Here is a 27,652-nt window from a genome sequence, read left to right as displayed (position 1 = left end):
TTTCTATAACACTGTCCATCTTCCTTCGAGAATTTAAAAATTTAAACTTAAAATAAATGCAAGCCTGAAAAGTAATAAATAAATAAATAATAAAATAAAAATTAGATAAACATTGCCAAACATTTTAATTTGAAGTTTTGGGAGGAAGCCAAAGGTTATTTTTGTTTGTTTGTTTTACACTTTGCATGTGAACGTAGAGCTGGCGAAAGGTGCTGGTTCATTCACAGCCCTGGAGTCTGAAGCTCTTTTTTTATTGTGCAGTGGCAGAGTTTGCCTTCCTGACACTCACCTGCTAACATGCCTTTCCTGTGATCTCAATGGGAGTTAAGGCTCACACTCCTGGACTCCTTCAGTCTCTCACCTCTCTGCTGAGAAGGCCAGCAATGGTACCAGTTGGGATGGTGCTTATTGTGATGTAGACTCTTGCCCTGTAGGTATTGGGTTGAGATCCAGCGCACTCATTTCCCTTAGGCCACTGAACAGGCATCAGTTGTTTTAAAAAAAAAATCAAATAAAGAGAAGCAAAATTATACTTTAATGTTAGCCCAACGTTACGTGTTTTACACCTAGGCCACTCTCTCTTCCTCCCTTTGTCTCCGCAAGGTTAATCCATAAGCAGTTTTGTTTCTTGACTTGCTGTCTTTTTCTTTGTCTAGGTTATAGAAAAAGAGGCCAAGAACTTTATCGATGAGTCCTTTAAGACCCTTCGATCAGCAGAGGCTGCTTTTGACATGCTCTTAAACTTTAAACACATCCGCTCTCGGGATGCCATCAATAGACAGATGATGATGAAATTTAATGATATTTTGGCACAGTATTGTAAAGAGGTATTTCACTTAAGAATTTCTTAAGAAACACATAAAATTCTCTACCAAGTAGAAGTATCCCTTCTTGAACAATAAATTTATATATCTGTCTAGGGACTTATACGGCACCTGTCACCATAGTGTTTGAGAGTCTCCCAAGTATTTAGAAATAACCATAACAATCTCTCTCTTTTCTTCGCAGCCTGAAGGAGAAATAGCAAGATTAGTATGTAGATATTTGTGTATGTGGTTGTCTGTGTCAGGATACTTATTGTGGGTCAAAGGGAGACAAGGTTTGCATTTAGTACTGTATGCAGTGGGGCTTGTGGTCATTTTTATTTCTTGTGGGCATAAGTTCTACAGCAGATTCTCAAACTGTGGTCCGTGGACCACCAGTGGTCCGCAAGCTCCATTCAGGTGGTCCACAGCGGCCGCACATGAGAGAATGAAGGTCCATCCACCTAATTAGTGAAGCCCGCACAGGCATGGCTCCACTGATTAGGTGCCTGGACCCTGGAGAAGACGCACATGTAAGGTGAGGTGATGGGCTTGCAGGGAACAGGGGGTAGCTAGGAGGGGGCAGAGGGGTGAAAAGAGGGGGTGGGGGGAATTTTGGATATGCAGGGCTGCAGCGGCCAGAGAAAGAGGCAACTTTCCCGAGCCCCAGGGCTGTGGCTGCCGGGGAGAGATCCCCCCTCCTTCCCAGCCTCGGCTCGGGGACTGCCATGGTGGGGGAGAGAGGGAGAGACCCCCCCCTTTCCCAGCCCCAGCTCAGAGGCTGTCGTGGCTGGAGAGAGAGGGCACATCCATCGCATTAGAAAGGTAAGACTACTGATATTAAAATATGAGTTGTGTGCTTTTATTTGTAGAACAAAAAATATTTATTATTAAGGTTTTTTTATATAGTGCTTTTATCCAAAGTACTTTACAATAGTTAGTTAACGTACAAACAACATTTGGAAAGAAACCAGAAGTGGTCTACCGAGACCCTTAGCAATTTTCAAGTGGTCCATGAAAAAAAAGTTTGAGAACCACTGTTCTACAGTGAAAATTATGTCTCCTACACTCATGAGCCTCCTTGTGCTGGGTGATAGTTCGATAGGAACATATCAGTTATGGGAGATCAGGGCAATAAAGGGAGCAGTGGGGGGAGGGATAGCTCAGAGGTTTGAGCATTGGCCTGCTAAACCCTGGCTTGTGAGTTCAATCCTTGAGGGGGCCATTTAGGGATCTGGGGCAAAAATTGGAGATTGGTGCTGCTTTGAGCAGGGGGTTAGACTAGATGACCTCCCGTGGTCCCTTCCAACTCTGGTATTCTATGATTTCTAAGGTAGTCCAGGCCAGTCCCATGGAGAGCTTTGAATATCAGAGTAACTCCATTCTATAATCTTTGGGGAGCCATTGCTGAGGGGAGGGCATCAGGGTAATGCCTTCAGAGTGAACTGTGTTGCTAAGCAGAGAGGCTGCTGCATTTTGTCCAGTTGAAGTTTTTTCAGGGCATATGTCTTCACTCCAAGAGTATAAATTAGTGGAGGATACATTTAAAGAACTATGAAAGGTACTCTTTATCAGGTCTAAGAGATTTCTCCTGGGATAAACAACCTCAGTTTACTACTTACTGATACTTTAGATGTTTTTCTTCCCCTGCTTCTGTGGCACCTAATAAAGCATTTGATCTTGAGAGGTCCTGTGTAACTGCAGCCCCCATTGAAATCAGTAGGAACTGCAGGTGATCAGCACCTTTCTGGATCAGGTTCCATCTCCCCAAATCCTGCCATTTATAAACTCCTTCTAGGGTCAAAATCCCAGCATCAAATGCTCTCCCAACAGGGTCATTTTCCTATAGTATTCGGTTTTAGGAATTGGTTCTGCCACCACTCCATGAGGCATTCTCAGTGATTTTGAAGGGAATTTCACACATGGACCAGTTGCACAATAGTATCCTTAATGTCAGATCCTGCAGTTGTAGACAAATATCTGTGTAGCATATTCATCTTGGCCATTCATCCTGCCTGAGACTTCCTACCATCTCCTTGCCAGCAGTAATATGCACAATAAAACTCATGCCTGCCATTGTGTGCTGATGGTGGCAGAATATGTGCTTGCCAGCTCATGGACTCCCTCTTTGACCAGATAGCACGCCATATTTTATTCAGCAGCTGTAGCTGCCATGATAAGATCATGGCTCTCCTCATGCATTATGTGCACACAACACTACTGCACATGTAATTCCACCTCATCACAGGTGGGGGCTGTTTCATAGCACCTCCTGTGGGGTCAAGTGAGGTACTGCCAGAGCTCTCTGCCTTAGTCCGCAAGCCGTGGCCACCTGCCTGGAGCAGAGCGGCCCATGCTGAAAGCTTGGTGTCAGTCTCTAAACAGTTGGCCATATTCTGAATTTGTTATCTTTGTTTATCTGTTCCCTTAAATAAACAAACCTCAAAGGCAAGTGGTAAGTTGCAGTGCTTGAAAGCAAGGCCCTGACCTCGCCCATTAGGTTCTGAGCTGGCACTGAGGTGCACCTCCTCTATACCCGTCTTGCCTAGCACTCTTTCAGTAGAAGCCTGCAAGCCTTCTTAACTGGTTTGCTGGCTCCCAATCGGTCAGTGTCTCCTTAGGGCCCTTCTAGTCCTCTGGCGGGTTGAGTCTTATTGGTAGCCTGGCTTAAGTGGGTTTTCCTTGAGAAGAGGGGTGTCAGGGTGCTGATGCCTCTAGCAGGGGCAGAGAAGGCCTGATAGATCCTGTCACACACCTTTTTCCACCTTCCAGGTGAAGTCAGGATTGATCCCTTGGTATTGAAAGCTTGTTTTTCTTTTTGTATGAATAATATTAGGATGACCATTTGAGATTGCTTATATGATTGAAACCAAAATATGACCACATGTATGTATGGGTGTGCATGTGTGTGTAATATATAATAAATAATATAATAATATAAAGTTATATCCTTTTAATAAAAAAATGCAAGAACATCAAAAGGACATTATGTTTAAAATGAAGTGCCATCTGACTGGGAAAATCAAAAGTGAAATGAGCACCTATTGGTGAAAATGCAGAAGGGCAAATAATTCTAATTAGCTTAATCCAAAATAAAGATGCCATGGAAGTTTTTAACAAACTGTTAGTGTTCTGCTGCTGGAATTAGCTATTGATCCTTGTAATATGTGCTAGCATGTGCTAGAGATAGTGGAGATGAAAGGTGATGTTTCTGATAACTCTATACTGTTTCGATTCTTTTATAGATTGAGATAGTTAATAATATCTTCATCCAAAACCTCAGTAATCCACCTCTGTACAAGAATCATCCTCCAATGGCTGGAGCAATATATTGGTCACGATCCCTTTTTCATCGTATCAAACACACTATTATTCGGTTTCAAGAAGTAGAGGAGTTGCTGGCTAGTGAGCGTGGCAAGGAGGTATGTTGGTTTCATTGGTATTTAATAAAGAAAGTAGTACTTTGCACTTCAATAGCACTGTTCATCCAAATATATACAAGTGCTTTACATGCATTAATTAAGATTCATGGCATGTTTGTCTACATAAGTATTGTGATACAAAACATATTACAAATGGGGAAACTGAGGCACGGATTGATTGTGACATCTCTGGGTGTGTCTCAAAGAGGCAGTAGCAGAGTTGGCAATGGACCTTAGGAGTCTACAGTCTCAACCCCTTGCATTAACCACTAGACTATACTTGCTCCCTTATTTAATAAAAACAAATATTAAAAACTATTTTAAGTAGCCCTGTTCAGACAAGAAAATGTTGGCTCTGTCTCTATTATAGAGTAAGATGAATGGAGCTGAATTCTTTCTTACAGGTAAAACAAAAGTATCTGGAAGTGGCTAAGAGAATGAAAGAATATGAAGATCTGAAATATGATAATTGGAGGGACTGGACTGAACAGATGCTCCCAGTACTATTGAAAAAAACCCTGCTTGCTAAAGTCCATCCTTCTGGGACCATAGTCCAAGCTAATTTGGAGCCCTCTGATCAGGTGAGGGGAGGAAGGGTCAGGTGTTAATCTTCTGCTTATTCACTGATTTGTAGCCAAGTTACTGATCAGGTGAGATTTTCTCAGAGTGGTTTCTTAAAGAGAGGAACTGAGTTGTTTGCGGGAAATGTCGATACTTCTGAATTCAGAATTATTTGGGGATCTGACATGGGCTGTCATATTTGTCACAATTGTTGAATGACCTGGCAGAAGCATAAATTATAATGTGCTTTGTGCCACCATTCCTGGCAGTTCTATGTAGGACATGCCAGTACTTTGTCTTAATATCTCTGTCTTGCTCTGAGCACATTATTCAGGTGCTGTAAAAAATAGTAAGTATTTTCCAACAGCCCCATCTTTACTATATAGAGATTTGTGCTGTGCTCACTGCAGGATACTCCACTTAAAAGGGCAACTTGTTTCCCATGTACTTCTGGGTGCAATCCAAAAAAATCATGAAATTAACATGAGTTTGTTGCCATCACATTGTTCACTCTGCTTGTGTGTTATGTGTCTTCCCCCACCCTGTGTCTGCCTTGTCTATTTAGGTTGTAAACTCTTTGGGACTAAAACACTGGGTTTTCCATTATGGATCGTTGGGACAGCATATAGGGGGGAGTATTTGTTCTATCTCTTATGGTCCATTTTAAATTAAGAGATAGTTGCATTTAATTCATGAAAAGAAAGTGCTGAGTGTGGCAGCCAGTCTGAAACGCATTTCCACAGCTAGCCCTGAATACCAAGCCTGCTGTGCTATATGACACAATTGAATCAGTCTGTTTGCCTTGAAAATGCCCCTTGCAGGTAATCGTTTCTTTGATTTTTAGCTGTCTGACATGTCCTCTCCCTCCTTCATGCTGCTGTTTCTCTTCTGTGCTGTAGAGCCTGCATTCTGAAGAGGTTGACACCGGGGAGAAGTGGAGCCGTTTCGCAGTCAATTTTTCTCCCAACCTCCAAGAGGTTATCAATGAAACAAAATACATGGAGCAGCTGGGATTTCCAGTACCTGAAATAGCAAGGAATGTGGCCCTGCAAGAGGACAAATTTCTTAGGTAAGGGTATAAAATTTGAACATGCTCTATGTTCTGACTGAACTTAATGGCAATACTCCTATTGACTTCACCCAGAACAGGAATGGGCCCTTTGTCATCAAATTTTAAAAACACGAGACCCTGTAGTCATTGTTATGTTTTCTTGGAACTTTGCACAAATAATCTTTCCTTTGGTGCTGTCTGCTTTCTGAATTATGTATGATGAAATCAAGCAAACAAAACACGTGGTAACCCCCCAAGAAAAATATGAAGTAAAGAAAAACATATACTATACTGCTGTGCACTGTAACATTCCTCAGCCACTAGAAGACCTCAGTTTAATGCCTGACTCTGCCACCAACTTCCTGTGTGACCTTGGGCAAGTCACCTAGGGCAGATTTTCAAAGGTATTAAGGCACTAATGATGCAGATAGGTGCCTACTGGGATTCTCAAAAGCCCCTGACACCCATTGATTTCACTCATGTGCTTTGAGTTGAGCATGTTTTAAATGCTTTTTCTGGATTGGCACTATAGGAGCCAACCCAATGCCTGTTGAAATCAGTGGAGTCTTTCCATTGACTTCATAGAATCATAGAACTAGAAGGGACCTTGAGAGGTCATCTAGTTCAGTCCCCTGCACTCAAGGCAGGACTAAGTATTAACTAGACCATCCCTGACAGGTGTTTGTCCAACCTGCTCTTAAAAATCCCCAATGATGGAGATTCCATAACCTCCCTAGGCAATTTATTCCAGTGCTTAATCACTCTGACAGTTAGGAATTTTTTTCTAATGTCCAACCTAAACTGCCCTTACTACAATTTAAGCCCATTGCTTCTTGTCCAGAGGTTAAGAAGAACAATTTTTCTCCCTCCTCCTTGTAATAAACTTTTATGTACTTGAAACCTGTTATCATGTCCCCTCTCAGTCTCGTCTTCTCCAGACTAAACATACCCAATTTTTTCAATCTTCCTTCATAGGTCATGTTTTCTAGACCTTTAATAATTTTTGTTGCTTTTCTGTGGACTTTCTCCAGTTTGTCCACATCTTTCCTGAAATGTGGTGCCCAGAACTGGACACAGTACTCCAGTTGAGGCCTAATCAGCACAGAGTAGCACAGAAGAATTACTTCTCATGTCTTGCTTACAATACTCCTGCTAATACATCCCAGAATTATATTTGCTTTTTTTGCAACAGCATTACACTGTTGACTCATATTTAGTTTGTGATCCACTATGACCCCCAGCTCCCTTTCCACAGTACTCCTTCCTAGGCAGTCATTTCCCATTTTGTATGTGTGCAACTGATTGTTCCTTCCTAAATGGAGTACTTTACATTTGTCCGTATTGAATTTCATCCTATTTACTTCAGACCATTTCTCCAGTTTGTCCAGATCATTTTGAATTTTAATCCTATCCTCCAAAGCACTTGCAGCGCCTCCCAGCTTGGTATCATCCGCAAACTTTATAAGTGTACTCTCTATGCCATTATCTAAATCACTGAAGATATTGAACAGAACCGGACCCAGAACCGATTCCTGCGGGACCCCACTCATTATGCCCTTCCAGCATGATTGTGAACCACTGATAACTACTCTCTGAGAACAATTTTCCAACCAGTTATGCACTCACCTTATTAGTAGCTCCATCTAGGTTGTATTTCCCTAGTTTGTTTATGAGAAGGTCATGCAAGACAGTGCCAAAAGCCTTACTAAAGTCAAGATATACCATATCTACCGCTTCCCCCTATCCACAAGGCTTCAATAGCATTGATGTGTAAAGAGGATGACAGAGAGGTGATGTGCCAGTAGTCTCTAAAATTGTAACTAAATTGTTAACCTTGGGAAAACTTCCAGTGTAGCATTCCATATCTGGGTTCAAAATTAGGTTTTCAGATCTTCTAGGCAATACCCTTATTGTAATGTTTTGCATTATGCTTGTGACTCTCTTTAGATACACAAATGGGATGAAACAGATGTTGGATCACTATCACAAATTAATGGGAACACTAAATGAAGCAGAAATCCAGCTTCTTGATGATCACATTCAAGAGCTTTGGAGAGTATTTAGATCAGGGTACAAGAGACTCAATTGGAACTCCTTAGGTAATAGAGATGATATTTTTAAAATGTCCTTTAGATATTAATTTTCACTAAAACATCTCCCAGGCTATACATTTTTTTTCTCTTGTCAACTTATAGCAGTTTGTTATATCTAAAATGCTGAGCAGAAGTGAATACAGCTCAAGATCAAGGATGTCATAAATTGCTAATAGCTTTGGTGCACAGTCCAGATTTAGGAATACAGACTGTTACCCTGTGGAAAATATGGTGTAGTCCGTTGGCCTGACCCAGTCCTTGTTAAAGAAGTACATACTAGTCTTCCCCAATGAATATGGAATTGAATCCCCTATACATGACATGTTAATGCAGTTACCTTTTGGTCTTAGAAGGAATGTGTATTGCACTGCCTACATTGCTCTTTTAGAAGCTTAGATTGGCTAATTAATAAAATGGGGGTGTAAGATATGTTGAAGGAGAATAAAATGGACACGTTATTTTCAAGGTATTGGTGACTATATTGTTCGGTGCACCCAAGCCATTGGGAAGTTTGAATCGCTTGTACATCAGATTCATAAGAATGCCGAAGATATAAACAACAAGCTTTTATTAATAGAGTCAACAAATCTATTTAAATCCCCACCTTTGAAAAATGAGGATGAACTTCCTGGTAGGTCTTATATTTTGTATTCTCATTTCTCAGCTTTGTGAAGTGTCTTACTGAAGTGGTGTGCTTGCTACACCTCTTTTATTGTTGCCAAGAGAACACGATATTAAGTACTTCCCAAGGCTAATTTACAGTACAGTGTCATAGTACAGTGAAGGGAGTACAAGCATAGCTTCAATATCCCCTCTGGTGGTGGTGAGACATGAAGATCTACATAGCAGTGGATCTTTTAACCGGTAACTGCCTTTCTTCTGGTCATCCGTGTCCTGGCCTTTCCCCTACCTCCACCATGTGCTGCTGTGTGGGGGCTTCCTTGGTGCTGGAGTCCCCTATATACAGTCTCTCCTGCCCTCTTGTGCAGCTGTACTGCACAAGTTCTGTCAGGGAGACTGCAGTTATACAGGGTGGGGCTGGAGCGGCTTCTACTCATTTGTGAAATTCAGTCATCACAGCAGGTCTTCCAGTCGTTAATGTGCACTAGTGGAGTTTAGCTATTTCAGAATGTCTCTGATAATTAAAAATGTTACCGCCATATGTAAAAATCTCGGTCTGAGTCAAGTTTGGGATTCTTGAATCTGTACCCACCAAAAGGTCTGAGGTATTGATATAATAATGAAGATATTCTAAATTAACTTGCAAGATGAATTTACTGTTCAAAGATAAATCACAACTAATTATTTTGTTAATCTACTGTTACTATTACAACTAAATAGTGATAAATAATAATTTTCTTTCATAAACTTTTACAGGAGTGAAGGAATTCTTTGAGTATATTAAGCGCGAAAGATCTAAAGACGTGGAACACATTGTTAGAAAGTATGTTGCCATTGGACCTTTGCTAACAAAAATGGAAGGGCTGGTTGCCAACACAAACACTGGCAAAGCTTCAAAACTAGCACCCTATTATGCATTTTGGGAAAATAAAATTTATCATACATTGACACAGTTAGTTCTGAAGTAAGTCTAGTGGATTTACTGTCTTGCATTTGTTTAATAGATTTCCTGTCTTGCATCTGTTTATTTTTTTCAAATCAGTTGTTTTTAAATTCATAGATGCTAAAATGTAATCCATCCCCCCTGTGATTAGGTGTTCATTTATTCTTTTGCGTAGAGACTGTCCAGTTTGGCCAATGTACATGGCAGAGGGGCTAATTGCTGCATCTACAAGCTAATTAGGTCACATGGTTAGATTTCTAATAGGATGCATGTAGACATAGACATATTTAGCATTTACTCTTTGGCTCTCTAACACTACAGGTAAACAGGTTAATAATTCTAGTCTACTTAACGTAGCTTTGATAGCTATCTACAAGGAATGGCCCTGTTTACCATTGCAATACCCTTTTGGTATGTTCTTAAGGGTTGCTTACAGGTCAACCAGCTTGCTGATTTTTTTACCCTTCACTGGCCCAGCTTTACACCCCAGATTCACTTAAAGCACCCAGTCCATACACTGCTTGAAACATGAGTGCTTTAGCTTTTACTCAAGGGCTCAAGAAATGTTTAGAAGGGTACTATAGAGAACTCTAATTCTGTATAAATGGGTATTATTGTGTTCTTGATAGAAGAAGGGTTAAGGTACAATTTCTGCAGGATGAAAAGGCTGCATTCAGCATATATCAGACATAGTGTCTGGGAGTTTGAACACTGCAGGCCAGATTCATCCCTGCGAGGCTACCCATGTCAGCAAAGGGTGAGAAGAATGCAGGCTTGCATCTTCTCTATTCTGGGGCTGCTAGGGGCCAGTGTGAACCCCAATGCAGGCTAACTTGAATGCCTTTTACAGTTGCCCCTTGGGCCATTTTAGGGGTTCAGAATCACTGGGTGTAAAAGCACACTGGCTATACCTCCTCCAATCCTTGATCCACACTATTCCTCTTATTCCACACGCTCAGCCTGCTCCAGAGTGTGCCCCCTGTGGTGGAGAGCAGCTGTGGAGCTGACTAACCACCTGGTTTTAGAGGCATACTGCACCGGGGCGCTCAGAGAGTGGATTATGCGTTTGCTATAGCCCCATTGTGCCAGTTAGGCTGGGCCAAAGGGCAGTTCTGCTGTATTCTGGGAATGTTTGTGAAATCAGTTTACCAGAGTTCAATTTCTTGCCTGTTTTCTTGCAGACCCCTAAGAGTTTACCAATCAAACCAGTCTATACATGGCAGTCTGGGACAAGTTCTGTCCTCAGATGCATATGTGGGCCTCCCACTGAAGTCAGCATTGAATGGCTTAATTGGGAGCGACTTGCATATCCGACGGGAGAGTTTGACCTCATGCCTGCAATTCTTGCTATTTATTGTCACATATCTGTGCCTATCTATGAAGCTATAAAATGCAGGATTAAGATTGTCCAACTTTTTTTTTGCAGGAATTTGCAGGCTTTTAATGCAGCTGTTCTTCGGGATGTCCCACTATTCCAAACAGAAACTATTTTATCTGCTCCTGAGATAATCCTGCATCCTAATGCCAGTGAAATTGACAAAATGAGTGTTCATTGTATCAGAGACTGTGTTGAAGTCACTAAGGTGATTATTGATAAAGATTATTCAGGGCTTGCTTGTTGACACAATGAGTTATTCTTGCTTTATGTTTGGATTGGCACAAATGTCAAGGGGAAGATTTCAGTTATATTGGTTGGAATAAGAAAATTCAGTATATTGTTTTATTTTACAAACTGTGCTAATGACAAAAGACCAAACTCAGATCTTCATACTGTTTTTATTCAGGCAAAACTCCCATTGACTTCATCAGGAGTTTTGCTTGGGTAAGAACTTTAGGATTTGGCCCTATACATTCATAAATACCAGCAGGGAAATAGCATCCAAATGTAATTAAGACTGGATCCTACCCTCCGGTGCATGTGTGTGCAAGGAGGAAAAGAGGTGTAGGTAACCTTTCTTATAACCACTGACCTCCTCACAAGCAGCAGGGCAGGCTGCTTACCTAGCACTCAGGAAGGGGCATAACTCCTATACTAGCCCAAGGGAATAAGGTATCCGGCCAGGGGTCTGTTCACAATCGTAGGATGCGCATTGCTTCTTTTCAGAAAAGAAACACAATGTTCTAGGAGGAACCCTACCCTGCACTGATGAACAGACAACCCCCCCCTCCCCCCAAATATAAATACAGGTCAGTCCTGCCTTCCACCTTCCCACTCCAAAACTCACTGCTCATGCTCTACCTTCTTGCTGAGCCTGGCTGACCTGTACCTGCTCCTCTGACCTAGCTTATGACATCCTCAGGCGACAGACTTGAAAAACAGACCAAATAACAATGCCTGGAAGAATGCATTTGGTACTGTAGGGTACTCTGAATTCAGTTCTGATCTCAGATACATAGGCCTCCTGTTTTGTCAAATGCCCAACAGCTAACTTTAAAAGTCCAACATGCCTGCATACTTAAGATCAGAATTAAGCCTTGAGATTTTAGTACAGCAATCTCCTACTTAAAGGCTAACAACCGTCACTAATTTCACCCACCCCCATTAATACATTATTTTTTTAATACTAAAACTCTAGCATTTTGTACGGTGGATGCACGGCACCTGTATTGACTGCCCCCCTCAGCGCGCTGAAGAAGACGAACTCATCACCTTGAGTTTTTTTAATGACATCTCTCAGAATCCACTAATAATCGAACAGGCTGTTCTCATCACTCAAAACATACACAAGCTCCTGAATTCTCTCACCAAGTACTTGAATCGATGGAAGAGATATCGCCCTCTGTGGAAATTAGATAAAGCCATTGTTATGGAGAAGTTTGCTGCAAAGAAACCAGCTTGTGTCACCTTTGATGAAAAGTTGCAGTTCTATATTAAGATAGCTCAAGAAGTGACTCAACAGCCCTTGATTAAAGATGAACAGTGCATTAGGCTTAACCTGGGCCCTTTAGCCTACACAGTACAGGAAAATGCAAAAGGCTGGGTGACTTCTCTTGGAAAACTTCTCAATGAGTCTGCAAAAGAGGAACTCTTCAGTCTTCAGGAAGATATTGAGGTAGATGTTTTCTCTGCTCACTGATAATCAGTCTTTCTAACCAGCTCTGAGTGGTGCTGCACAGTTGGATGACCTAAGCCTCCTATTTTATGAGGGAAAAAGAAATCTCGATCAGACATTGTTGGGTTCATCTTTATCATCAATTAACTAACTGCTAACTAAAAAAATACATACAGATTGTTTAATTGTTTTACATGGTCTGACTTAATATAATTGTATTTAATTGTCTATGTTTTTGCCTAATTATTCTCTTACTGCTATTTCTCAAAAGTAATTTTCTTTTATAGAGATTATCACAGAACCTTAGGAAAGCGCCTGATTCTTTGGAAGATCTCAAATTTGTTCTTGGCACAATTGCAGAGATCAAAGATATTTCTTTACAGGTGGAATTGAAATATTTAGACATTCAGGAGAGATACCGTACCCTTGCAGTATATAACATTCCTGTAAGTGAATTTATATCTAATCCCATAGATATTTTATACTTGTGCTTCAGATACAAACACCTTTCATGTAAACGAATGAAGTTTAGTTAAACTATTTTGTCTTAATAGAATCAAAAAGTAATATTTTCACATTGTTACTCCCAGATTGACATTTACTAGATTGCTGTACATTTGTTTAGCTCAGTTTCAGGTTATTTAAATAATGTTTTGTATATTTCATAACTGAAGGCCTGATCATGTAACCCTTACTTTCCTGTGAATAATTCCTACTTGTGAGGGTATTCCCACAGAAGTCAGTGGTACCATTTTATTGGGGAAATCCACTCCGCTCACATAGAGCCTAAGTGACTGGGCTTTATGCAGAATGGAGGCCTGATTCAAAGCTCACTGAAATCAGTGGAATTTGTGTAGATGTATACATACATGGTGCATAATTTATCCATCATAATCCATGAAAAATGTTTGTCTAGAAGACTTTCCTTCTCTTTACAGGATTGAAGCTCTTAGATATTTTTGATAAAGAGTTGGAAAAACATGACTTCAATAGGCTTTGGATCAAGCCATGAGTGCAGTAAGGTTTGGGAGGTGAAATCCACCACTCTAACTCAGGGTCAGTGAGCAGGGCTGCTGTGCACTTCGCCCCCATATCTTCTTTTCCTGCCCTGTGAGCTGGAATAGGAGCTGCAGCTCTCTGTGCTAGCTGTGTGGGTGTTGAAACCACAAGATCTGCAAAAATGTCCATCTCATGATCCCTGTGCTGGTGCACTCACCTCATGGCCATCTACCCTAGCCTGTGTCGTTTGGTGAGAAGATCCTTTCCGTGGTGTGCATGTACTGCCTTATTCAAGGGTACTCACTGTACTGATGAAAGGCTTTCATGATGTGGAAGGTCTTGTTCTGCCTTTGCACCATGGATCAGTTTCATCCTCTGTCAGGATCCTTCATGTGCGTTTGAGTTGCAGGATTTGGCTCACATACTTTGTATTCATACGTGTGTTCTCTTTAGACAACTGAAGAAGAGAGAGAGTTGGTCGACAAGATTAAGCAAATGTGGGAGATTCTCTTATTTGATGCATCGGAAGTTGATCACAGCCTTGGAAGCATCAAAAAGACATTCACGGAGGTTATATTTTTACCTTACATGTTTAAAATACATTTAGAAAAGGAAGGAAAAAACCCTAATTCAAACAATATTCCCTTTAGATTACAAGGGAGCAGATTGGAGACTACAGTAGCCAAATAGCAGATTTTTTCCACAGATTTACTACTGAGGGGCCTGGTGCTGTTGGGGAGAATCTTGACAAAGGTAAGAAGACTTATGTCTCTGTAGTTACATCCTAAAGTAGTCTGAAGACTAATACACTTGAAAACAGAAACCTATGTACTTTCAGAATGTTTTTCCCTCTTAAGATACAAGCTGAACAATTCACCGTATGACATTTGAAGAAATATAGTTTGTGTATATGTGTATACAAAAATGATGCATTATTTACCCATCATAACCCATGAAAAATTTTTGTCTAGCAGACTTTCCTTCTCTTTACAGGACTGGAGCTCTTAGATATTTTTGATAAGGAATTGGAAAAACATGAGAAAAATCGTCAGGAGTTGGCTAATGCTGAGAAACTTTTTGACATTCCAATCACAATGTACCCTGACTTATTAAAAGTGCAGAAGGATATGAGGGGTCTAAAGCAGATCTATGCAATTTATAAGTTGCAAAGAGTAAGTGTTCTATAAAAATATGTATAATATAGAACTTTCCTTTAATTGCAGTCAAGTCTTTTCCTATCCATTTGACTGAAATAAGTTGTGATTGTTTTATCCTTCTGACTACCAGAATGTAGATCGCCTGAATAGTGCTTTAGTTATACTCACTGGTCCAGGAAGTATAATGTTGTAGTTAGGGCTAGATTCTGATACTCTTTTTAATGCTGGTTAGCATCTTACTCCCCAAGTAGTCTCATTGACTTCAGTGGGACTGCTCCTGTGGTTAGGTGCAGTGCTCATTGTGAGTAGAGGGATCTCAGGCTGGCCATACGTGACCTTAGTTGGTCTTTGAATGAGTTTTTTTTTTTTAAGGGATTTTGGAATAATTAAGATGTCCTCATATTAAAAGCCAGACTGTGACTCTGTAAAGCGGGTTCTTATTACTGCTTCCCCTGCTGTGTCTTGTCTTAAATCAGACTATAAGATCATTGAGGCAGGGGACTGCCTTTTATGCTGTTTGTGCAGCGTCTTTCACATTTGGGCCCGGATGCTGACTGGGCCTCTGAATGCTATTGCAGGAGAAATAATAAATATTTTTGTCACATTCCTTTCATAGTAACTTAAAAGGAAATGTTATGAATGTTTGCATCTATCTTGTTTCCAGGCTGCTAAAGAGGAATGGTCGCAGACCCTCTGGGTAAATCTCAATGTGCAGTTTCTCCAAGAAGGAATTGAAGGATTTCTTAAAAGCCTCCGAAAGCTGCCCAAGCAAATGCGCAGTGTGCCGGTGGCTTATCACCTGGAAACAAAGATGAAGGCATTCAAGGACTCCATTCCTTTGCTGCTTGATTTGAAAAATGAAGCATTGAGAGACAGGTTTGATCCAGTTTGTTTAAGGAATTTTCTATATGTGCAAGGACATTTATTTTTATTTGTTATAACTGTTAATTCCAGATGTTGAAATCATGCAAACATTTTGCATATTATGGACCATAATAGTTGATATCCAATTACTAAGATTGCACAAGATGATGCAGTATGTGTAAATATTGTGTGTATTTTATGTAAAATATGAAGTCTCATTCTAAATATGAAATATAATTATAAATATAATTCTAGACTGTATTGAGCACAGGACCATTATTATACATTCGTTGATAGTTATTTTCACATTTACTGTGTCATAGTGCTTGACAAAATGAACAAAACCAAAATCATAGACACATAGGCTCAGTATCTCAGACCAGCCACTAAATTCATGCATGCAAAATGTGGCCATGTCGTTATCTCACTTGTACTGGCTGCTAGGCACTTGATCATATAAATGACAGGTTTCAGAGTAACAGCCGTGTTAGTCTGTATTCGCAAAAAGAAAAGGAGTACTTGTGGCACCTTAGAGACTAACCAATTTATTTGAGCATGAGCTTTCGTGAGCTACAGCTCACTTCACCGGATGCATACCGTGGAAACTGCAGCAGATATTATATACACACAGAGATCATGAAACATGTTCCTGGATCCACAACCTGGATTTGTGCAGGAAATGGCCCACCTTGATTATCATGCACATTGTGAAGAGAGTTGTCACTTTGGATGGGCTATTACCAGCAGGAGAGTGAGTTTGTGTGTAGGGGGGTGGAGGGTGAGAAAACCTGGATTTGTGCTGGAAATGGCCCAACTTGATGATCACTTTAGATAAGCTATTACCAGCAGGACAGTGGGGTGGGAGGAGGTATTGTTTCATGATCTCTGTGTGTATATAATATCTGCTACAGTTTCCACGGTATGCATCCGATGAAGTGAGCTGTAGCTCACGAAAGCTCATGCTCAAATAAATTGGTTGATCATATAAATGTGATAGTACCATGTAATTACCTATTCTGTGCACTCAAATGAACATATACTACTACATATTATACATATTATAGCTACTGGTCTAGCGTCTAATGCTAGTAGTTCTAGTCTGGAATTCTAGAAACACTGCTGGAATCTGATAACCACTGGTTGTGCTTAGTTCAAAGCTGGCTGCTGATTGATGTTTTGCTCCTTATGTTTGATCTCAAACAGAGGTAGCTGAGACCTGATCAAGTCAATGCTCCTCCTTCCTTTCACCAGCTCTCCTAACATTCAGACCACCCTTTCTCTGCTACAACAGCTTGACAGCTCAAAGCTACCAGTTCATCTCTCTTACCTGCATCACATGGAACTGCCAAAACCACACCCCCACCGAGTGGTGGGAAGTAAAGAATGAGCTGCTGAGCTAACCTCCAACGTGTGTTTGGCTGGGATGAGAAGATGGAATGTCTAGGAAATGAATGTTCCCTCCAATTTGTCTTCATTTGATAGTATTATTCCCTGCACTTTAAGCTGATCCCTATTGATAATATCTGGTCTTGTTTATAACGTGTTGATTTACTGAAACTCTTCCAGGCATTGGAATGATCTTATGGAGAGAACTGGCACTAGTTTTGAAATGACAACAGCAACTTTTACCTTGGAGAATATGTTTGCTATGGAGCTGCATAAGTACTCAGATGTTATCAATGAGATAGTGGGATCTGCTGTTAAAGAGCTTAGCATTGAGAAGGTAAAGTTTTTAAATAATACCTAGCTTGTTTCAAAGACATGTATGACAACAGAGGTTTTTATTTTCATCATTGTTTTTGATCTTTCAGTTTTAGTTATCAAATGGTATTTAGAATAGCAATAAATAGTTTAACCGTTAGTTGCCAAAAAAGGTTATGTTAGCCATTTGTGTGATCCTTGTTTGGATTAGATGGGTTTTAAAGTGCGAGTCTACTTTGAAAAGTGATTGTAAAAGAGTCAGGGTAGTTTTCCATGTTTATTGTCTATCAGAAAGCTTACTTGACACAAAAATCAGTTTACAATTAAAAATATTTTCTTTCCTAACTGCCAGCCCTGCACATTTGACCTGGGATCTGATAGTCAAGCAGGATGCTTTCCGTTTTCTGCATCACTGCTAGTAATAAAGGTTCTGCAGCTCAGATTAGTCCTTCAGTGATACTAGTATAACTGGATTATTTTCACTGGAGCTGCAATGGAGGTAACTGAGACGATAGCTCTGCTAATGAGGCACTAGATGGAACCAAATCCATCTCTCTCTGAGCTGTGTTGGCTCTATAGTGATAAAAAGCAGAAAGAACTTATTTCTCTCATTGAGATTAGCAGATAAAACTCATAATGCACACTAAGAAGAGATCTGATGGATACATTGTCCTCGTTCAGAGAAGACCTGCCCTTTAGAGCTAGAAAAATCTGTGTAAAGGCCATCCTAAATGAGCGATTTTCATTTTGATGTTAGAATGACTGTCCTCTAGTTTTACAGGACTGAAACAGGCTTCTTTTTATCTTCACATGCAGGGTGTTAAGGAGATAGTGGAAACTTGGGAGAACATGAAGTTCACTGTAGTGAGGTATTTCAAAGGCATTCAAGAGCGAGGCTTTATTTTGGGATCGGTCGATGAAATTACTCAGATTCTTGATGACAATGCTGTCAATCTTCAGAGTATCTCAGGCAGTCGATTTGTAGGTCCTTTTCTATCAACAGTCCACCACTGGGAAAAAACTCTGTCCTTGATTGGTGAAGTTATTGAGGTAGGGAAGAAACTGAATGATTAATTTGTCTCTAGCTTTTGTTTTTCATGATCAAGATTTTCCATCGAACTTGTTTCTTTGATCGTAACACTTGACTCTTCTTCTAGGTCTGGATGGTGGTTCAGAGGAAATGGATGTACCTGGAGAGCATCTTTATTGGTGGGGATATAAGATCACAGCTTCCAGAGGAAGCAAAAAAATTTGACAACATAGACAGGATATTTAAAAGGGCAAGTAACTGACCTGTTTCGTAACAGCTTGTGATTGAGAGAATTACGTGATATGTTTTGCTTTTAGCTCCATATTGAACTGCAATCCTCCATTTATAGATGTCAGTGCCCTAACATTTTTCTTCTCGTGATGACTAAGCGAGTACTTCTCTCTAGTGATACTCCCAGCTATTCAAATTGATTGTAAAAATGTCAACGTGACAGTGAGCTTACTTGGCACAGAAATCAGTTTACAAGTAAAAATATTTTTTCCTAATTGCCAGACATACACATTTAAGCTGGGATCTGATTGTCAGGTTGGATCCTTTCCATTTCTTGCATCATGGTCAGTAATAAAGGTTCTGCAGCTGCAAGCGCTTCACGACTTATCTGTCTAAGGCATCATGCATTCCGCAGTATTGTAGAAATAGTAAATAATAATAAAGATTATGACTATATATAATAATATCCTATATTGTTTCAGTATTGTCACAAGAGAAATCTAACTCAATTTGCTCCTCAGCGTCACCTTTAGTAGTTTCTAAAGATTCTTTTCTATGTCTGTAGATAATGGGTGACACCGTAAAAGACCCAGTGATAAAAAAATGCTGTGAAGCCCCAAATCGACTCACAGACCTCCAGCAGATAAGTGATGGTCTAGAGAAATGTCAGAAAAGCTTGAACGATTATCTGGATTCAAAGCGGAATGCTTTCCCCCGATTTTTCTTTATATCTGATGATGAGTTGCTCAGCATCCTTGGTAGTAGTGACCCACTCTGTGTTCAGGAACACATGATAAAGGTAAAGCACCCTGCTTATGAGAATGTCCCATGCGCACTATGATTTTCAGGTGGAAGATTCTATACTATACATATTATTAAGAGCCTGCTAGTGTTTCTTTCAAACTAAACTTGCTGTAATAGCAACACAGGAAACACTGGACCAGACTAGTGATCCATGCAGTATGGTGTCCTGTCAGTGCCAATGGCTGGTACCAGTGGCTTCGGAGGAAGATTCAACATACCCCATAGTGAACTACTATGGAATAACCATCTCTATAACACTTGATAAATTTGTATTTTCTCAAAAATCTTAATGGGGCCAAATTCTGTGCTCATTTACACTCTCTGCAATTGGGTTAATGGGATATAAATCAGTGCAAAATCTGGCTGTCAATATTTAAAAATAATTTGTCTGCTATATTTGATTGGTCAGAGCCTGATTCTGAACTCTAATGGGGGTTAAGTGAGGTACCAGATCTTAGGAACCTAGTACAGATAGTACAAAGTGTTCCTCTGCTGGCATGTTTCAGATGTATGATAACATAGCATCCCTGAGATTTCAGGAGGGTGATAGTGGTGAAAAAATTGCAACAGCCATGATTTCAGCCGAAGGAGAAGTGATGGAGTTCCGGCGGGCCATTGCAGCAGAAGGCCGAGTCGAGAACTGGATGACAGCTGTTCTGGTTGAAATGAGAAGAACAAACAGACTCATTACTAAAGAAGCCATTTTTCGATACTGTGAAGATAGAAGCAGGTGAAGTAATCAAAGTGATAAAGATAACAATTGGAGCATAATAAACCATTAATAGTTTGAAGTCTATATAAACCATACAGAAAGTGTTGTAGAGACTTCCTTTTTTATTTAAATATAGTTCCCTTCTCTTACTCTGTATGGTAAGGGTCCATTAAAAATTGATTGCCACCCAGTTCACATACACAGACAGTTAAACAGAAAAATATCTCAGTGCCCAGCATCTAAACAACTTTAACTCTGTCCCTGTAGTTCTGTTTCTCTGTAAAAATTTTATCTTTATCTTTAAAAATGCTTTTAAAGTGTTACATTTGAAGAACAAAATCTAATTCTATAAGTTCCAAATGAATAACTGGAAATGTAATTTACAGGCTTGATTATGTATTGGGGATTATTCTGTAGCCCAAGTGTTCTGACACTAACAGTTGCTTTTCAGTATAAAGAATAATTTTATGAACTTGCTTAGGAGTTTAGGGTCCGTTCACCCACTAGCTTTGTGTCCTTTGACACGTGTCCACTTGTAAGTGGAATTATTTTGCTCAGGAGAAAAAGACTGGATGAGTATTTGGATGTGCTTATGCACTTCAGTGATAGGCACTATAGATATACATAGATAAATATGTTCTTCAATAATATAGATGATAAATCAATAGATACAATAGATTATGTTAATGTACTCTTGAATTTGTAAAGTATTTCTGATATTATGCTTGTCTGAGGCTGCATGTCATATAACCTTTGTGCAGATAGGAATACAGTGTTAAATTGTTATGGACAGTTCAGAGTGAAGCTGTGTGCTGAATGGATAAGGTTCATTTAGACTTATTGTAAGGAGAGAGCTAAGGTTGCTTGGGTGCTGGGCCATGAACATTTTTTTGTTTAAACATCTGTGTGCATAACTGTGAGTTAAGGTTGTTGTCAGCACTGTGTACATAACCAGAGCCTGTGATTTCCTTAGTTTTTAATAGTTTTTAGTTGGGTTGTCAAGCGATTAAAAAAAATAATTGTGATTAATCGCCCGATTAAAAAAATTAATCGTGATTAATCACACTGTTAAACAATAAATATGATTTAGTTAAATATTTTTGGATGTTTTCTGTGTTTTCAAATATATTGATTTCAATTATAACACAGAATACAAAGTGTACAGTGCTCACTTTATTTTTGGTTAATATTTGCACTGTAAAAAACAAAAGAAATAGTATTTTTCAGTTCACCTAAGATAAGTACTGTAGTGCAATCTCTTTATCATGAAAGTTGAACTTACAAATGTAGAATTATGTACAAAAATAACTGCATTCAAAAATAAAACAATGTAAAACTTTAGAGCCTACAAGTTCACTCAGTCCTATTGTTCAGCCAGTCACTCAGACAAACAAGTTTGTTTACATTTGCAGGAGATAATGCTGCCCGCTTCTTGTTCATAATGTCACCTGAAAGTGAGAACAGGTGTTCTCATGGCACTGTTATAGCCAGTGTTGCAAGATATTTACATGCCAGATGCGCTAAAAATTCATGCTCCAACCACCATTCCAGAGGACCTGCGTCCATGCTGATGACGGGTTCTGCTCGATAACAATTCAAAGCAGTGCGGTCCGACACATGTTCATTTTCATCATCTGAGTCAGATACCACCAGCAGAAGGTTGATTTTCTCTTTTGGTGGTTTGGGTTCTGTAGTTTCCGCATCGGCATGTTGCTCTTTTAAGACTTCTGAGAGCATGCTCCACACCTCATCTCGCTCAGATTTTGGAAGGCACTTCAGATTCTTAAATCTTGGTTCGAGTGCTGTAGCTATCTTTAGAAATCTCACACTGATATCTTCTTTGTGTTTTGTAAAATCTGCAGCGAAAATGTTCTTAAAATGAACAACATGTGCTGAGTCATCATCCGAGATTACTATAACACAAAATATACGGCAGAATGCGGGTAAAATAGAGCCTGAGACATACAATTGTCCCGCAAGAAGTTCAGTCACAAATTTAATTAATGCATTATTTTTTTAATCAGCATCATCAGCATGGAAGCATGTCCTCTGGAACGGTGGCCAAAGCATGAAAGGGTATATGAATGTTTAGCATATCTGTCACGTAAATGTATTGCAGTGCCGGCTACAAAAGTCCAATGGGAATACCTATTCTCACTTTCAGGTGACATTGTAAAGAAGAAGCTGGCAGCATTATCTCCTGTAAATGTAAACAAACTTGTTTGTCTTAGTGATTGGCTGAATGAGAAGTAGGACTGAGTGGACTTACAGGCACTAAAGTTTTGCATTATTTTGTTTCTGAGTGCAGTTATGTAACAAAAAAGTCTATATTTGTAAATTGCACTTTCATGATAAAGAGATTGCACTACAATACTTGTATGAGGTGAATTGAAAAATACTGTTTGTTTTATCATTTTTACAGTGCAAATATTTGAAATAAAAAATAATAATATAAAGTGAGCAGTGTACACTTTGTATTCTGTGTTGTAATTGAAATCAATATATTTGAAAATGTAGAAAAACATCTGAAAATATTTAATAAATTTCAATTGGTATTCTATTGTTTAACAATGCAATTAAAACAGCGATTAATCACAATTCATTTTTTTAATCGGGATTAATTTTTTTGAGTTGATCGCATGAGTTAACTGCAATTAATTGACAGCCCTAGTTTTTAGTGTTGATGATTTGTGTAATGGTATTTCTTGTCTTGTTATTAATTGCACTAAGTAACCTTTAACTACAAGTTAGTTTTGTTGTGGGGGAATTTCCTAGTTTTTTTAAAATAGTATTAGACACCTTTACAGAGTGCTCTCTTGTCTCTAGAAAGACAGATTTGTGTCATAGTTGTTCCAAACATTCAGGGTAGAACTGTTTTTTCAAATATATCATCCATATTTTCCATAGAGTTGACTGGATGTTGATGTATCAAGGCATGATGGTGCTGGCTGCTAATCAGGTCTGGTGGACCTGGGAGATGGAAGACGTCTTTCACCAAGTAAAGAAAGGAGAAAAACAGGCAATGAAACTTTATGCTAAGAGAATGCACGAGCAGATTGATGCCGTGGTTACCCGAATCACAAAGCCGTTAAATAGAAATGACAGAAAAAAATACAATACTGTTCTCATCATTGATGTCCATGCCAGAGATATTGTTGATACATTTGTAAGAGACAGGTAATCCACTGACCCGCTGAGATAATTCCAGAGAGATTGTATTCTGTACTCACAATCTTTTGCTTTCTCCTTTATAGCATCATGGAAGCTCGAGAGTTTGAATGGGAAAGCCAGCTGCGTTTTTACTGGGATCGAGAGCCGGATGACCTGAATGTGCGTCAGTGCACTGGCACCTTTTCCTATGGTTATGAATATATGGGCTTGAATGGAAGACTAGTCATCACTCCCCTTACAGATCGTATCTATCTAACGCTCACACAGGTATATATTAAAGGGATTTTGTCATATGATATTCTGCTGAAATATATTTCTTGGGGTTCACAACATGATTATTTTATTGCCCCTTTCTGTTTCCGCAACTGATCACATTATATAAAAGTATATTTAAACTCAGTTAAAATCCCATGTGATTTGAAATTTTTAAAGACTATGTAAAAGGCTAGATCAGCTTCAAGGCTAGTTGTTTTCTTAAAATCGTGGCTGAAAGCTGATCATTTTAAGGCATTATTACAGTGATGGTGGAGCCACTTTGTGAGATCTCCAGTTCCTCTGCTGTTGGCTGCTAAAAACTCCGACATCAGCCAGTATTTTCAGTTCTGATTTCTGGTGCCCATCTTCTGTCTGCCTAATCCTCTGCTGACTTTCCATGCTTATGGATCAATCTTTGCTGGAGAGGCTGTTGAGGTGCATGCAATGTAAAAGCTGACTGGCAGGAGCCAGAACTGGAAATGCTAGGAGAGAGGCACTCTGGCAGCTGTGGGAGGTGAAGGAAGAGCACAAATGGGGATGACGCAGAAATAAATCATGAAATTCATGAGTGCGATGCAGTCTCTGACTGACTTGCTCTTCTAATTAGTATATTTGCTAAACAACCCAAACCCAGGCTCAGGTGTAACAGTTTATATGATATCCACATCGGTAAACTATATTGTACTGTAGGAAGCCTTTGAGCTGAATTGCAGTGTGTTACCCTGCTCCATTCAGCCTTGCTTTTGTGGTTTATTTCCAAAAGGCTCTATCCATGTTTTTGGGAGGAGCACCTGCAGGGCCAGCAGGTACAGGGAAAACTGAGACAACCAAGGATCTGGCCAAAGCCCTGGGCTTGCTGTGTGTTGTAACAAACTGCGGCGAAGGCATGGATTTCAAAGTAAGAGTTGGAAGGCTGTGTTCTCTGGTAACATGATATTAGCACCATTATGCACAAAGACCAGGCTAAATGACTTGTCCTTAGCTTTTGCAGAAGACCTATTCTAATTACAAACAAATCCCATGCAGTTGAAAATTAAATATAGTAAAAAGATGTTGTTTCTTGTTTAAGTTCCTGAGATGGCTGGAGCTCAGGATTCTGGCTTTGCCTTGTAACAGTGAGAATCAGTGGCAAGATGATAAGATTCTAAGCTCATTGTGGGCCACCAGCATAGAGTGAATAAGCCTAGCAATAGATTGTGGAGTGGGAAGGCAGACAAGTAACCATAGGCTTTGTTAAGTCCTTTACAGGTGTACTATATGCCAAAATGTGCTGAATGTTTTTTTGGGCTGTTTTTGTTTTGTTTTCAGGCAGTTGGTAAAATTTTCTCCGGTCTTGCCCAGTGTGGGGCATGGGGATGCTTTGATGAATTTAATCGTATAGATGCTTCTGTGCTTTCAGTCATCTCTTCTCAGATCCAGACAATCCGAAATGCTCTAATGAATCAGTTGAAAACATTTCAGGTAAACACCCACACCTACCCACCCAAAACCTCTTGAGAAAGAAGGCTAGTCTTGTATTTAAGGCATGGGATTCGGGGAGCCTATCGTAAGATGCAGTTTACCTGTGCAAATATATTACACATGGGTATTAAGAGTTAGGTATTTAAGTGCATATTTAAGCACTTAAATAAGTGGCCTGATTTTCAGAGATGATGAGCCCTTCCCTTTAACCGCTCCCTGTCTCAGTTTCCCCATCTGTAAAACGGGGATAATAACACCTACCTACCTACCTACCTGATGTGGCAGTTATGAGGCTTAATTTATTATTTATTGTAAAGTTTTGAGATCCTCAGGTAACAGGTATAGTAGAGAAGTGCAAAGAATTTTTGCCATTTTATCTTTTTATGTCAGAGTCAGTATAGTCTGACATTTGTTCATGTTTTAGTTTGAAGGGCAGGAAATTTCCCTCGATGCACGAATGGGCATTTTTATCACCATGAATCCTGGGTATGCTGGCCGTACTGAGCTCCCTGAATCTGTAAAAGCTTTATTCAGGCCTGTGGTTGTGATTGTACCAGATCTCCAGCAAATCTGTGAAATCATGCTCTTTTCTGAAGGTTTTCTTTTGGCAAAGGTAGGGAAAGTTTATTTCAAAGTAAAGTAAAATAAAAACATGTGCATGAGTGGTGTGTGGATTGGGACTTCTTTCTTATGATTCTCTGTTTTCACTCTCTAATAGGCCCTTGCCAAAAAGATGACAGTGTTATACAAGTTGGCAAGAGAGCAACTTTCTAAACAGCATCATTATGACTTTGGACTGCGTGCTCTCAAGTCAGTACTAGTGATGGCTGGAGAACTGAAGAGAGGATCACCTGATATTAATGAGGTAGACTTACTGTGTTCAGCTGAGGAACTGCCCCAGTATGACTGGTGTAAATTCTCATAGGTTCATTGAAATTATCACTGTCTGAGGATCTGACCCACTGTATGTAGCAGTTCATTCATGGTATCTTTGGTTGTATCGAGAATGCCGTTTGTACATCTGCTACAGAAATAGGGATGCTTTCCTGTCTGTGGCATTTGTCTTCCCACTTAATGATTTACTTACTGAGCAGCATCATTCCTTGCACAACGTTCAGGTACCACCTCCTTACATGCAGTGCTTACAGAAAGGGTATGTAAATATGGGTAGCCACGTTATCAACAAAATGCAGATAAAAGGAAGTGTGTATGGCTGTTTTAACCCTTAGTTTGTATATACTTCGTAGATATGTTTGAAGGTCTTAGGGCAAGGTCCTTAAAGGTATTTAGGCACCTAACTGCCATTAGGCACCTGTGTATTTTTGAGGATCTGGGCCTTAATATTTATATCTAGGATGCAAAGGTTAGATGAATATAGAGAGTAAAATTTTCCAATGTAACACCTAAATTATGCTCACCAAAAATGCTTATATGCCAGTTGTATAATCAAAACCCATATTTGCACATGCAAAGCTGCTAATTGTACCATACCTTCCAGTACATTTGTATACCCAAATGTGGGTTTTGCAGAGTTTTCTAAAGGAAATAAGTACGTTAACAGTGAGCCTGTGTGAATTAATTCAAGAAACAACCAGTAATTTGGGACATTCCAGCACCAGTGTTTGGAAATTTGGGTCATATAATGAAAAATTGCAATTTAAAATCCCAGTTGAAACTGATCAGCTTCACCATGATGAAATGGCTTTTATTTCCAATAGTAATTTGTGCCAAGATAATTATCTAAAGGTATCAGGAGTGCATGTAGTAAAAATTGCTAACACTGTGTTAAAATAATTGTATAGTGGTATTATACAAATATTTTCTAGGCTATTTACACTTTTGAAAATTGGTTGAATATTTGGGGATTCTCTATTCTTTTGTGTTTTGTCTAGGATGTGGTTTTGATGAGAGCTCTCCGAGATATGAATCTTCCTAAGTTTGTGTTTGAAGATGTACCGCTTTTCCTTGGCCTGATCTCTGACCTGTTTCCTGGCCTGGATTGTCCTCGAGTCCGCTACCCTAACTTTAACGATGCTGTAGAACACGTGCTGGAAGAAGGTGGTTATGTCGTTTTACCAATCCAGGTAGAAAAAATGCTGAATTGTTTAACATTATTGTTGTAAACAGTGGGTAAAATCCTGATGTGGTGTATATTGGAGTGGCATCACTGAAGTCAGTGGAGCAACACTGATATACGCCAACTGAAAATCTGGCCCATATGAGTTTTGTATACACAGTTATCTAAAAAAAGGAGTACTTGTGGCACCTTAGAGACTAACAAATTTATTTCAGCATAAGCTTTCGTGAGCTACAGCTCACTTCCTCGGATGCATCACATGCATCCGATGAAGTGAGCTTTAGCTCACAAAAGCTTATGCTGGAATAAATTTGTTAGTCTCTAAGGTGCCACAAGTTCTCCTTTTCTTTTTGCGGATACAGACTAACACGGATGCTACTCTGAAACAATTATCTAAGTTCATGTTATTTTTCAGGTGGATAAAGTAGTTCAAATGTATGAGACAATGTTAACTCGTCATACTACTATGGTGGTTGGACCTACTGGAGGTGGCAAGTCTGTTGTCATTAATACTTTGTGCCAGGCCCAAACCAGGTGAGCACAGAAGTAGATGTAAGGGAATCAGAATTTGAAAAAGGGCATAGTCTACAGGACAAATGTACTGCAGCAGTCCTATGTGGTCATGCTTGGATCTTCCCTAAAA

The 27,652-nt window shown here is 39.6% G+C and overlaps 1 protein-coding gene across 1 annotated transcript in view; it reads left to right on the top strand.

Moving 5' to 3' along the window:
* DNAH10 (dynein axonemal heavy chain 10) overlaps positions 1–27,652 on the top strand; it is a 102,135-nt gene that overhangs the window by 21,348 nt on the left and 53,135 nt on the right. The window contains exons 10-36 of the mRNA XM_078848986.1: positions 657–827; positions 4,049–4,225; positions 4,630–4,806; positions 5,686–5,855; positions 7,785–7,936; positions 8,397–8,561; positions 9,308–9,515; positions 10,921–11,077; positions 12,071–12,547; positions 12,835–12,993; positions 14,000–14,116; positions 14,197–14,299; positions 14,540–14,718; positions 15,368–15,579; positions 17,134–17,290; positions 18,085–18,318; positions 18,426–18,548; positions 19,095–19,328; positions 19,840–20,063; positions 22,953–23,222; positions 23,300–23,483; positions 24,235–24,369; positions 24,780–24,932; positions 25,357–25,545; positions 25,651–25,797; positions 26,825–27,016; positions 27,425–27,543. Of these exons, the coding sequence (XP_078705112.1) occupies positions 657–827; positions 4,049–4,225; positions 4,630–4,806; positions 5,686–5,855; positions 7,785–7,936; positions 8,397–8,561; positions 9,308–9,515; positions 10,921–11,077; positions 12,071–12,547; positions 12,835–12,993; positions 14,000–14,116; positions 14,197–14,299; positions 14,540–14,718; positions 15,368–15,579; positions 17,134–17,290; positions 18,085–18,318; positions 18,426–18,548; positions 19,095–19,328; positions 19,840–20,063; positions 22,953–23,222; positions 23,300–23,483; positions 24,235–24,369; positions 24,780–24,932; positions 25,357–25,545; positions 25,651–25,797; positions 26,825–27,016; positions 27,425–27,543 (4,985 nt within the window). The remainder of the gene's footprint in view (positions 1–656; positions 828–4,048; positions 4,226–4,629; positions 4,807–5,685; positions 5,856–7,784; positions 7,937–8,396; positions 8,562–9,307; positions 9,516–10,920; positions 11,078–12,070; positions 12,548–12,834; positions 12,994–13,999; positions 14,117–14,196; positions 14,300–14,539; positions 14,719–15,367; positions 15,580–17,133; positions 17,291–18,084; positions 18,319–18,425; positions 18,549–19,094; positions 19,329–19,839; positions 20,064–22,952; positions 23,223–23,299; positions 23,484–24,234; positions 24,370–24,779; positions 24,933–25,356; positions 25,546–25,650; positions 25,798–26,824; positions 27,017–27,424; positions 27,544–27,652) is intronic.

The sequence above is a fragment of the Lepidochelys kempii genome, chromosome 15 (genome assembly GCF_965140285.1).
Source record: "Lepidochelys kempii isolate rLepKem1 chromosome 15, rLepKem1.hap1, whole genome shotgun sequence".
NCBI lineage: Eukaryota > Metazoa > Chordata > Testudines > Cheloniidae > Lepidochelys > Lepidochelys kempii.
The sequence above is the reverse complement of the archived record's forward strand: the minus strand, read 5'-3'. Positions and strand labels throughout refer to the sequence as shown.